This window comes from Pristiophorus japonicus, unplaced genomic scaffold (genome assembly GCF_044704955.1).
Source record: "Pristiophorus japonicus isolate sPriJap1 unplaced genomic scaffold, sPriJap1.hap1 HAP1_SCAFFOLD_407, whole genome shotgun sequence".
Lineage (NCBI taxonomy): Eukaryota > Metazoa > Chordata > Chondrichthyes > Pristiophoridae > Pristiophorus > Pristiophorus japonicus.
The window spans coordinates 478099-490829 of record NW_027253948.1 but is presented as its reverse complement, the minus strand read 5'-3'; the positions used below and the strand labels follow the sequence as shown (position 1 = coordinate 490829).

The 12731-nt window shown below is 45.9% G+C and overlaps 1 protein-coding gene across 4 annotated transcripts in view; it reads left to right on the top strand.

The window, feature by feature from the left end:
• LOC139250664 (solute carrier family 22 member 15-like) overlaps window positions 1-12494 on the top strand; it is a 59621-nt gene extending 47127 nt beyond the window's left edge. For all 4 annotated transcript variants that reach the window (XM_070873040.1, XM_070873038.1, XM_070873037.1 and 1 more), the window contains 3 exons: window positions 436-508; window positions 5483-5647; window positions 11039-12494. In XM_070873040.1, coding sequence (XP_070729141.1) covers window positions 436-508; window positions 5483-5647; window positions 11039-11071 — 271 coding nt within the window. In that variant the 3' untranslated portion in view covers window positions 11072-12494. The remainder of the gene's footprint in view (window positions 1-435; window positions 509-5482; window positions 5648-11038) is intronic.
• The last annotated feature ends 237 nt before the right edge of the window (window positions 12495-12731 follow it).

Genomic DNA, 12731 nt, shown 5'->3' with positions numbered 1-12731 from the left:
GTTGGGGAAGGACTTGTTAGAGAGTGGAATGATTGCCAGACTGACAGTGCAGTAGTTCAGGAGTCCGCTTGTTTTTCGCAAGTACTTTTAGTGGTTGAAGAGGGAAATATATGAAGCAAGAGGCATTCTCATTTTGAAGTGTCTGGACATCCTATTTATAATTTAATGTGTGGGTTAGGGGAGATAGTTTAACTAGCTTTTAGTTTCATGCAGGGGTTCAAGCCTAGATGCCTGAAACATGACCCACAATAAGTATCTGGTTAGAGACATGAATTACTGATCAAATTTCTAGCAAGATTCTGAAGCCAGAAAGGTGATTGATTTTGCCCACTGGGGAGGGCCGTGCACTCTCCCATCTGATTTGCAACCGACCTGACACTTCGTACAGTTTGATTTTTGAGCCTGCACTGAGCTGATGTGGTTTCTTTGATACAGGAATGCTGGATTAGGAATCTGCTCAATGTCATGCAGAGTCGGTGGGATTCTGGCGCCATTTGTACCATCGCTGGTTAGTCTTACCTTTTCTTTATATGCAGAAATTGCCCTGAACTTGCTCTGTGGGGCCTTAGCTTATGGGTGTTGAACTCAGTTATTTAAATTCCTTTAAAATAAATGGGTTGGTGATTAGGCTGTAGTATTGTGTCCAATTCTGGGCAGTACACTTAAGGAAGCATGTAAAAACCTTGGAGAGTGTACAAAGGAGATTTACAAGAATGGTACCAGGGATGAGGGACTTCAGTGATGTGGAGAGACTGGAGAAGGTGAGATTGTTCTCCTTGAAGCAGAGAAGGTTAAAGGGAGATTTAATTAGAGGTGTTGAAAATTATGGAGAGTAGAAAGGGAGAAACTGTTTTCATGGGCAGAAAGGCCAGAGGACACAAATTTAAGGACGCGTTTATTTATACTGTGAAAATGGCCGCCATGCTCCACGCTTTGTCTATGATTGGTCCCCTTGGAGGATAAGCCACACTCTCAAGTTTCACTGGAATGTGTAACCGGAACTGCCCATCACAAGGTCTCACTGACTTTGCAAATTTCAACTCTATCCACTTTGACTTCCTAAAGCGACAGAGAACAGAACTCCCCAGAAGACAGCAAGGGCCAGCCAAAGTGCCTTAGCCCAGTCCAAGTCGCCGGCTTCCCCCAGCCGAAGTGCCTTACGCCAGTCCAAGTGCCTGCCTCCCCCAGCCGAAGTCCCTCCTTACATCAGCACAAGTGAATGACCATACCTCACCCCTCCCCCCAACCCTTGTGTCTCCTCTCCCTCCCCGGTCCCCCTCTCTCTTTTCCCCCCCCCCCCCAGCCCCTCTCTTCCCCCCCCCCCCCAGCCCCTCTCTTCCCCTAGCCCCTCTCTCTCCCCCCCTGGCCCCTGCCTCTCTTTGCCCCCAGACCCCCCCCCCCCCCAGAAGGGATGAGGGGGTGGGGATTTTAGTGTCATCTTCAAACTTCTTAATCATACCTACTATATTCAAATCTAGATCATCGATGTATATCACAAATAGCAAGGGACCCAGTACTGAGCCCTGCGGAACCCCACTGGAAACATCCTTCCAGTCACACAAACATCCATCAACCATTACCCTCTGCTTCCTACCTCCAAGCCAATTTTGGATCCAACTAGCCACTTTGCCCTGGATCCCATGGGCTTTTACCTTCGTGACCAGTCTACCATGTGGGACCTTATCAAAAGCTTTGCTAAAGTCCATATACACAACATCATACGCACTGCCCTCATCGACCCTTTTGGTTACTTCCTCAAAAAATTCAATCAGGTTAGTCAAACATGATCTTCCCTTAAAAAATCCGTGCTGACTGTTCCTAATTAATCCTTGCCTTTCTAAATGTAAATTTATCCTGTCCTTCAGGATTTTTTCCAATAATTTTCCTACCACTGAGGTTAGGCTGACAGGCCTGTAATTACTCAGCCTATCCCTTTCTCCCTTCTTAAACAAGGGTACCACATGATCAGTACTCCGGCACCATGCCTGAATCCAAAGTGGACTGGAAAATGATGGTCAAGGCCTCTGTAATTTCCTCTTGCTTCGCTCAACAGCCCGGGCCTGGGAACTTGGCCACTTTCAAAGCTGGCTGTTAAACCCCTTAATACCTCCTCTCTGTTTATTTCATCCAGAATTTCACACCACTCCTCGATAGCCGTATCTGCATTTCCCCTTTGTGAAAACAGTTGCAAAGTATTCATTAAGAACCAAATTCACATCTTCCGTCTCCACACTGATTATCTCATGGTCTCTAATAGGCTTTCTTTAGTTACCCTCTTACTCTTAATATATTTATAGAACATCTTTCCTTGGTTTTCCTTGATTTTACTTGCCAAAAATTTCTCGTGCTCTCTCTCTTAGCGTTCCTAATATCCTTTTAATTCCATCTCTGAACTTTCTATATTCCTCCAGAGATTCTACGGTATTTAGCCGTCTGTTTATGACATAAGCTTCCCTTTTTTTCTTTATCCTCCCCTGTAAGTCCCTCGACATCCAGGGGGCTCTAGAATTGTTATTCCCACCCTTTTTTTTAAGGGCATATGTTTGGCCTGAGCCCTTCTGATCTCCTTCAATGCCTCCACACTGATTTACCCACCAGTAGTTGTTTCCAGTCCACTGTGGCCAAATCACTTCTCAACTTAGCAAAGTTAGCTTTTCCCCAATTTGGGACTTTTATCCATATCCTTATCCATAACTACCTTGAATCTGACTGAATTATGGTCATTGGCACCCAAGTGCTCCCCCACTAATACTCCTTCCACCTGCCCAGCTTCATTCCCCAAAACGAAATCCAAAACCGCCCTCCCGTGTTGGGCTTGTTACATACTGACTTTAAAAAAAATTCTCTTGAATGTATTTTAGGAATTCTGCACCCTTCACACTATATTTGTCCCAATCAATCCCCTACTATTACTGCCCTATGGTTTTTGGACTTCACAGCAATTTTCCTATATATTTGCTCTTCTATTTCCCTCCCACTGTTTATAATCAGCAGTGTGATCGCCCCTTTTTTATTTTTCAGTTCGACCTACATGGTCTCATTTGATGATCCCTCTAACCTCATATCCTTCCTCACAGCTGTAATACTTTAATCAGTACTGTGACGACCCCCCCCTTTTTTAACCCCCTCTCTATCCTGTCTAAAAATTCTGTATCCAGGAATATTGAGCTGCCAAACCTGCCTCTCTTTCAGCCATGTCTCTGTAATAGCTATAATGTCATACTCCCAAGTGTCTACCTGTGCTCTTAGCTCATCCACCTTATTCGCTATACTCTTTGCTTTAACGTATATACCATTTAGCACAGGAAGACTTTGATTACTTCTTACTAAGCCTTGTATCCTCTGCCTTACAGATTCATTTTCTAAATTATTGCTTTCCAATTTCAGTTTTACTTCCTTCCCTATTGAATTTGTTCTCAGGTTCCCATTCCCCTGCCAAGCTAGTTTAAACTCTCCCCAACAGCACTAGCAAAACTCCCCGCGAGGATATTGGTCTCGGCGATGTTGAGGTGCACCCGTCCGGTTTGTACAGGTCCCGTCTCCCCCAGTAGCGGTCCCAATGCCTCAGGAATTTAAAGCCCTCCCTCCTGCACCAACTATCCAGCCACACATTTATCCTCTCTATCCTTCTGTTCTTAGCACATGGCACCGGTAGTAACGTGGAGATTACTAACTTTGAGGTCCTACTCTTTCATTTTTCTCCTAACCCCCTAAATTCTGCCTGCAGGACATCATCCCTCTTTCTACCTATATCATTGGTCCCAATATGAACCACGACCTCTGGCTGTTCACCCTCTCCCCCCCGCCCCCCCCCCCAGAATACCCTGCATCCGCTCTGTGACATCCATGACCCTGGCGCCAGGGAGGCACCATACCATCCTGGAGTCACGTCTACGGCCGCAGAAACGCCTGTCTGTTCCCCTAACTATTGAATCCCCTACCACTAAAGCTCTTTTACTATTTATCCCTCCCACTGTGCAGCTGAGCCACCAGTGGTGCCTTGGAATTGGCCCTGGCTGTACTCAACTTCACCGGTGCTCAAAAGAGGATGGATTCACGAGGGGACTCCTGCACTACCTACCTAGCATTCTTACTTCGTCTGGTGGTCACCCACTTCCCCTCTGCCTACACACTTTTAAGTTGCGGGGTGACCCCCTCCTGAAACGTGCTATCCACGTAGCTCTCAGCCTCGCAGATGTACCATATTGACTCCAGCTCTGAAACACGGAGCTCAAGTAGTTGAAGCTGGAGTCACTTCCTGCACACATGGTTGTCTAGGCTGCGTGAAACGTTCAGGACTTCCCACATGCCACAGGACATGCACGCCACAGGACTGAGCTGCCCTGCCATCCCTCTAGTTAGATTTATCTGTTTTAAAAGAGATACTTATCCATCAACCAGCCCGGACGAGGGCTGTGAGCGGGCAGAGGTCTGAAATGCAGTTTGGAGCTGAATCTGAAATCAGTGGGGCGCAGGGGAGTAATGCACTTGGGAGCAGGAGGCCGGGGGGGATGGTGAGGGGCGGACGCCGGCGAGGAGCGGGAGGCCCGGAGGCCTGGAGGGAGCGGGAGGCCCGGTGAGATGCGGGAGGCCTGGAGGTCGGGGAGGCCCGGCGGGGAGTAGGAGGCCCGGAGGCCGGCGGGGAGCGGGAGGCCCAGAGGTCAGCAAGTGATATCATAGGAAAGCAGGAAAAGATCCTGGAATTCAGCAGGAAAATGCATCGTGTTCACACGCACCTCACAGACCTTGAAGCTTTTGTGGAGTGCGCCAGTCTGCTGCAGTTTTCCTATTTACTTGAGATCTATTATAAAGTCAGGACAAGTTAACCGTTGCACGGTAAATGCTGCCGCTTAATCAAATAATGTACTTCGGTGTAACTCAAAAATTCCCTCAAGCGGTTTTGATAACATGGTAAACAGCATGAGTGAACTTTGAGCAGTTTATTCCTCCTGAACACTTGATACTCGAGAGCAGATTCATTTCATTGTAATCGCTCCCACTCGCAGCTTTATTACATAAAATCTATGCAATCATGGCAGTTGCTTATTAATTAGGTTACCATCTGTAGAGTCCCGATTCCCCCTCTCAGCAGTGTGTCCCTGACCAGTGTTGTTGGGCGGAAGTTCTATTCAGTTGATAAACGTTGGTGTTATATTTGTTCTGTCATTTTTGCTGGATTTTAATCTTGCAGGGAAAATAATATAACCTGGTTTAATTCATTTTGTAAAGATCTTTGTAATACCACTGATGAAATATTTCATTGTTGCTTTGTAACTCCTGCATTGTTTGAGGAATGTCCCCTTCGAAGCATTACTGTTAGAATTATTTCTGAGATATACCAGGCATTAATACAATATTGTTTACCAAATTACTCTTAAGGTAACAGCTATGACCTGCAGCATGTTCTGTATTAATTATAACCTGTCTTTCCTTAACACTGTGCATTCAAGCGTGTATTGAAGTGAGGATTTCTGTGTTACAGAAGTCGCTAAATCCATCTATGCCATTCATCGTGTTTGGGATTGCCGGAATGTCAGGAGGATTCCTGGGACTCCTTCTCCCAGAAACATTAAATAAACCAATTGCAGAGTCGATAGAAGATCTTCACTCTCCGGCCTACCATAGGCTGGAAGACAAAAGGAAAAAAGTGAGTTCCAGTTTTTATTTGTATTTTCTTTTAGTTCAGATGAGGTGAAACTTTCTGTTCTAGCTGTCTCTGGGTTGAATCTATCGACCACATTGCTCTCGACACAGTGGGGTTTCTGCGCACACAATTCCCCCCAAATAGTTCAAACCAGCGCAAAAGATCGCGGAATTTCAGCACAAGTTACATCCAGCCCAAATCAAGTTCCCGCGATCTTTTGGGCTAGGTTTAAAAAATCATCGTGCTGGAAGCCAGTTCTCACCCCCAAATCGAATTAATCACCACGGTTGCCATCACTAATTGCAACCGTTTACAGGCCTTTGAGAAGGCACTTAAAATTAAGCTGTTTTTTTTAATAGAAACACAGAAACATAGAAAATAGATGCAGGAGTAGGTCATTCGGCCCTTCGAACCTGCACCACCATTCAGTAAGATCATGACTGATCGTTCACCTCAGTACCCCTTTGCTGCTTTCTCTCCCTTTAGCCGTAAGGGCCATATCTAACTCTCTCTTGAATATATCCAATGAACTGGCATCAACAACTCTCTGCGGTAGGGAATTCCACAGGTTAACAACTCTCTGAGTGAAGAAGTTTCTCCTCATCTCAGTCCTAAATGGCTTACCCCTTATCCTTAGATATGTCCCCTGGTTCTGGACTTCCCGAACATTGGGAACATTCTTCCTGCATCTAGTAGAATTTTCTAGTCCAGTCCCGTCAGAATTTTCTATGCGATCCCCTCTCATCCTTCTAAACACCAGTGAATACAGCCCAGTCGATCCAGTCTCTCCTCATCTGTCAGTTCTGCCATCCCGGGAATCAGTCTGGTGAACCTTCGCTGCACTCCCTCAATAGTAAGAAAGTCCTTCCTCAGATTAGGAGACCAAAACTGAACATAATATTCCAGGTGAAGCCTCACCCAAGGCCTTGTACAACTGCAGTAAGACCTCCCTGCTCCTATACTCAAATCCCCTAGCTATGAAGGCCAACATATCATTAGCCGCCTTCACCGCCTGCTGTACCTGCATGCCAACTTTCAATGATTGATGTACCATGACACCCAGGTCTTGTTGCACCTCCCCTTTTTCTAATCTGCCACCATTCAGATAATATTCTGCCTTCGTGTTTTTGCCACCAAAGTGGATAACCTCACATTTATCCACATTACACTGCATCTGCCATGCATCTGCCCACTCACCTAACCTGTCCAAGTCACCCTGCAGCCTCTTAGCGTCCTCCTCACAGCTCACACCGCCACCTAGCTTAGTGTCATCTGCAAACTTGGAGATATTGCACTCAATTTCCTTCATCTAAATCATTAATGTATATTGTAAATAGCTGGGGTCCCAGCATTGAGCTCTGCGGCACCCCACTGGTCACTGCCTGCCATTCTGAAAAGGACCCATTTATCCCGACTCTATGCTTCCTGTCTGCCAACCAGTTCTCTATCCACGTCAGTACATTACCCCCAATACCATGTACTTTAATTTTGCACACCAATCTCTTGAGTGGGACCTTTCAAAAGCCTTTTGAAAATCCAAATACACCACATCCACTGGTTCTCCCTTGTCCACTATACCAGTTACATCCTCAAAAAATTCTCGAAGATTTGTCAAGCAAGATTTCCCTTTCAAAAATCCATACTGACTTGAACCGATCCTGTCACTGCTTTCCAAATGCGCTGCTATTTCATCTTAATTGATTCCAACATTTTCCCCACTACTGATGTCAGGCTAACAGGTCTATAATTACCCGTTTTCTCTCTCCCTCCTCTCTTTAAAAAGTGGTTTTACATTAGCTACCCTCCAGTCCATAGGAACTGATGCAGAGTCGATAGACTGTTGGAAAATGATCACCAATGCATCCACTATTTCTAGGGTCACTTCCTTACGTACTTTGGGATGCAAACTATCAGGCCCTGGGGATTTATCGGCCTTCAATCCCATCACTTTCCCTAACACAATTTCCCGCCTAATAAGGATATCCTTCCTCCTCCTCACTAGACCCTCGGTCCCCTAGTATTTCTGGAAGGTTATTTGTGTCTTCCTTCGTGAAGACAGAACCCAAGTATTTGTTCAACTGGTCTGCCATTTCTTTGTTCTGCATTAAAAATTCACCTGAATCTGACTGCAAGAGACCTATGTTTGTCTTCACTAATGGGCACTAATAGGGACCGTTTGAAAAGCTTTTAAATATTAAAAACAGTTCATTTACTACTGCATGCCACTGAAAGTAGTAAATGGTTCTGTATAGCTTTTTTTAAAGCCATTTTCAGTTATTTCAAATTGGATTGGACTGGACACTGATTAAAAATGGTTATTTTTATGATAAACTCATTTTCAGTTGTATTAATCAAACTGCGCCAGGTTACCACTCTTAAATATATCAAGGAATATTTTTTAATGCAAGAGCATAAAACAATTACGTTCTAAAACGCTCCTTGATTGCACTGGTTCGTGGAAGATTATACATTTAGCGATATGCAAATTAATTGAAGCTTGAGCAAAAAAGTCAAATCAGAAAACGAGCGCAATTGTGAGCACAATTTGGACCCAGATTGCCAACTGCGCCCAAAGCGGAAACTCTAATCCAGTATTGTTTTTTTTACATGCAACTATTCATCATCATCATAGGCAGTCCCTCGGAATCTAGGGAGACTTGCTTCCACTCTTAAAATGAATTTTTAGTGGCTGAATACGAGAGCCACAGTCTCTGTCACAGGTGGGACAGATAGTCGTTGAGGGAAGGGGCGAGTGGGACAGGTTTGCCGCACGCTCTTTCCGCTGCCTGTGCTTGGTTTCTGCATGCTCTCGGCAATGAGACTCGAGCTCAGCACTCTCCCGGATGCACTTCCTCCACTTAGGGAGGTCTTTGTCTAGGGACTCCCAGATATCAGTGGGGATGTTGCACTTTTATCAGGAAAGCTTTGAGGGTGTCTTTGTAACATTTCCTCTGCCCATCTTTGGCTCGTTTGCCGTGAAGGAGTTCCGAATAAAGCGCTTGCTTTGGCAGTCTCGTGTCTGGCATGCGAACTATGTGGCCTGCCCAGCGGAGCTGATCAAGTTTGGTCAGTGCTTTAATGCTGGGGATGTTGGCCTGGTTGAGGACGCTAATGTTGGTGCGTCTGTCCTCCCAGGGGATTTGTAGAATCCTGCGGAAACATCGTTGGTGGTATTTCTCCAGTGTCTTGAGGTGTCTATTGTACATGGACCATGTCTCTGAGCCATACAGGAGGGTGGGTATTACTACAGCCCTGTAGACCATGAGCTTGGTGGCAGTTTTGAGGGTCTGGTCTTCAAACACACTTTTCCTCAGGCGGCCGAAGGCTGCACTGGCGCACTGAAGGTGGTGTTGAATCTCGTCATCAATGCCTGCTCTTGTTGATAGGAGACTCCCGAAGTCCACGTTGTCCAGGGCTATGCCATGGATCTTGATGACTGGGGGGGCAGTGCTGTGCGGTGAGGACAGGCTGGAGGAGGACCTTTGTCTTACGGATATTTAGTGTAAGGCCCATGCTTTTGCACGCCTCAGTAAATACGTCGACTATGACCTGGAGTTCAGCCTCTATTTGCGCAGACGCTGGCGTCGTCCGCGTACTGTAGCTCCACGATAGAGGTTGGGGTGGTCTTGGGCCTGACCTCGAAACAGCGAAGGTTGAACAGGTTCCCACTGGTTCTGTAGTTTAGCTCCACTCCAGCGGGGAACTTGTCAACTGTGAGGTGGAGCTTAGCAGCAAGGAAGATTGAGAAAAGGGTTGGGGCGATGACTCAGCCCTATTTGACCCCGATCTGGACGTGGATCTGTTGGTACAGATCACGGCCTGCATGTCATCGTGAAGCAGATGGAGGATGGTGACGTACTTTGGGGGGCATCCGTAACTGAGGAGGACGCTCCATGGGCTCTCGCGGTTGACAGTGTCAAAGGCCTTTGTAAGGTCGAAGAAGGCCATGTATAAGGGCTGGAGCTGCTCTTGCAGTTTTTCTGCAGCTGTTGCACTGCAAACATCATGTCCGTAGGGGACGAAATCCATACTGCGACTCCAGGAGGAGCTCCTCGGACACAGGGAGAAGACAGTTGAGGAGGATTCTAGCGACAACTTTCCCAGTGGTTGATAACAGGGAGATTCCTCTGTAGTTGCCGCAGTCGGACTTGTTCCCTTTTTTTAAAGACTCCAACAATGACAGGCTGGAACGCCGCACCGCCATAGTTGCCCGGGAACTTAGGCGCTTTGATATCGACATCGTCGCCCTAAGCGAGACCCGGCAGGAAGGGGAAGGCCAGCTCAAGGGACAAGGTGCAGATTACACCTTCTGGAAAGGAAAACCAGAAGAAGAACGCCTCCTCCATGGAGTCGGCTTCACCATCAAAAATGAGCTGGTTGATCTCCTCAACAACTCCCCCTCAGGGATTAACGAACGCTTTGTGACTCTTCCACTCACCCTATCCCGGAATCTATGCGCCACGGTCATCAGTGCATACGCCACAACACTCGATGCAACAGATAAGATCAAAGAGAGTTTTTACTCCCAACTTCGCAAAATCCCTGTCCTGCGTCCCAGCGGATGACAAACTGATCCTCCTCGGTGACTTCAACGCCAGGATCGGTAAGGACACAGACCTCTGGGAAGGCGTGATTGGCAGAGAGGGGCTAGGGAAAGCCAACTCCAGCGGTACCCTACTCCTGACAAAATGTCTAGAACATGAAATTGTCATCCGCCAGAGGGACAGATACAAGGCATCGTGGCAACACTCTCGCTCCAAGCAATGGCACCTGCTCGACATGCAACTACTAAATGTTTGAACAGTGTATTAATGGTTTTCTTGACTTTCATTTAGCTTTTTATACTGTTGTGTGTAACATATTAGCATTCCCACTCTGCTGCCCATATCCTGACCGACACCAAGTCTCGCTCACACATCTCTCCTGCACTCGCTGACTGACAGTGGCTTCCAGTCTGGCAACATCTTGATTTTAAAATTCTAATCCTTGTGTTCAAATCCCTCCATGGCGTTGCCCCTCCCTAGCTCTCTAACTTCCTACAGCCCTCTGCGATCTCTGCACCCTTCCAATTCAGGCCTCTTGCGCATCCCTGATTTTCTTTGCTCCACCATCGGTGGCCGTGCCTTCAACTGCCTGGGCCCTAAGCTTTGGAATTCCCTCCCAAAACCTCTCTGCCTCTCTACCTCGCTCTCCTTTAAGATGCTCGTTAAAACTTATCTTGTCATTTATGTCAAATTTTGTTTGGTAACACTCCTGTGAAATGCCTTGGGATGTTTTACTGCGTTAATGACGCTATATAAATGCAAATTGTTATTGTCGTGAAGCGATAATTTTAAACTCCGTCAAATTCTGGTTGGTTAGTGACTATTTGCGTGCTTTCTATTGATTTGACAGGGAGTGGGATCTCAGGAAGGCACTCGGTCATGAAGATCGGTGGGACTGAGAGAATGCTTCCAACAGGTGTAAGGAAAGTGTTTTGAGATGAGGTGTCAGAGTTGCACGTGGACATTGTAGAAGATGCTACAAGAGGTTCTGTAACCAGTTCAAAGCGACTTTGAAATGGTGCATTTTAAGATTAGTTGGTTGTTCAAGGTGACTTCCTTAAGCCAGAAAGATATTCATTTCTCAACATTTGTTGGCTAACAAGGAACTGAGAATTGCTATTTTTTTACATTTCTAATTGTACAGTTTTGCAAGTATTTTTACCTTTTGTGACCTTCTGTTAAAAATGTAATAGTGCTGCATTATCTGAGTGATATAATCTCTTCGACAACATTTTGGTACATTGGATTTTTTCACAAACCTTTCATAAGTCCTTAGGAGCCAACATAAAACGTAATTTCAAAAACCTGGGAGCTAAACTCTATTAGCCTTTTAATCATCATAGGCAGTCCCTCGGAATCAAGGAAGACTTCCTTCCACTCTAAAAATGAGTCCTTAGGTGGTTGAACAGTCCAATATGAGAACCACAGTCCCTGTCACAGGTGGGACAGATAGTCGTTGAGGGAAAGGGTGGGTGGGAGTGGTTTTCCGCACACTCTTTCCGCTGCCTGCGCTTGGTTTCTGCATGCTCTCGGCGATGAGACTCGAGGTGCTCAGCGCCCTCCCGGATGCACTTCCTCCACTTAGGGCGGTCTTTGGCCAGGGATTCCCAGGTGTCGCTGGGGATGTTGCACTTTATCGGGGAGGCTTTGAGGGTGTCTTTATAACGTTTCCTCTACCCACCTTGGCTCATTTGCCGTGAAGGAGTTCCGAGTAGAGCACTTGCTTTGGGAGTCTCGTGTTTGGCATGCAAACAATGTGGCCTGCCCAGAGCGGAGCTGATCAAGAGTGGTCAGTGCTTCAGTGCTGGGGATGTTGGCCTGGTCGAGGATGCTAACGGTGCATCTGTCCTCCCAGGGGATTTGCAGGATCTTGCGGAGACATCATTGGTGGTATTTCTTTTAATACAACTTTCATTATGACAGCCTTACAATGAGAGTTGTATGTATTGGACATACTTTCAACTCTCTGTTCCTTGAAGACTCCCTATATAGACACTCCTCATTTCTGACAGGACCTCATTTTAAGGACCTGTGTTTCCATTCATTCTGCTGTGCTTCAATCTTGCACTTTCTGTGCTAAGCACCCCTAAATGCTACAGCTCTGTAGTTTATAGAAAAAAGTCCCCAGATAAAATTACTTGTACTGCAGGTGCAATATGTGTCTCGGCATTTACCCTTTCCTTTGCTGCTGGAGTCTCAAAAGTTGTGTAGTTTCAAGCAATTTGAATTATGACGTCCATTTTTAATGACTTACTGTTCCAACATTTTTAATAAAACCAAAAGATAAATCTTTAAAATTTCAAAAATTGATAGTTAATATGAAATCTTTTCAAATGTACTTCATCTCTGGAACCATAAACCATCACCCCTCATATTCAGTCTGTGTATTGTTATACTTGCCATCAGTGTGCTGTGCACATCAACTTGTGTGACGCCTTTCCACATGTGCCCCTTTAGATGTCGAATGTGTTTTAATAGCTTTGCCAATGGTCCACATTTCATGTGCAATATTTACCGTAAAAAAATATGTTAAATATATATTC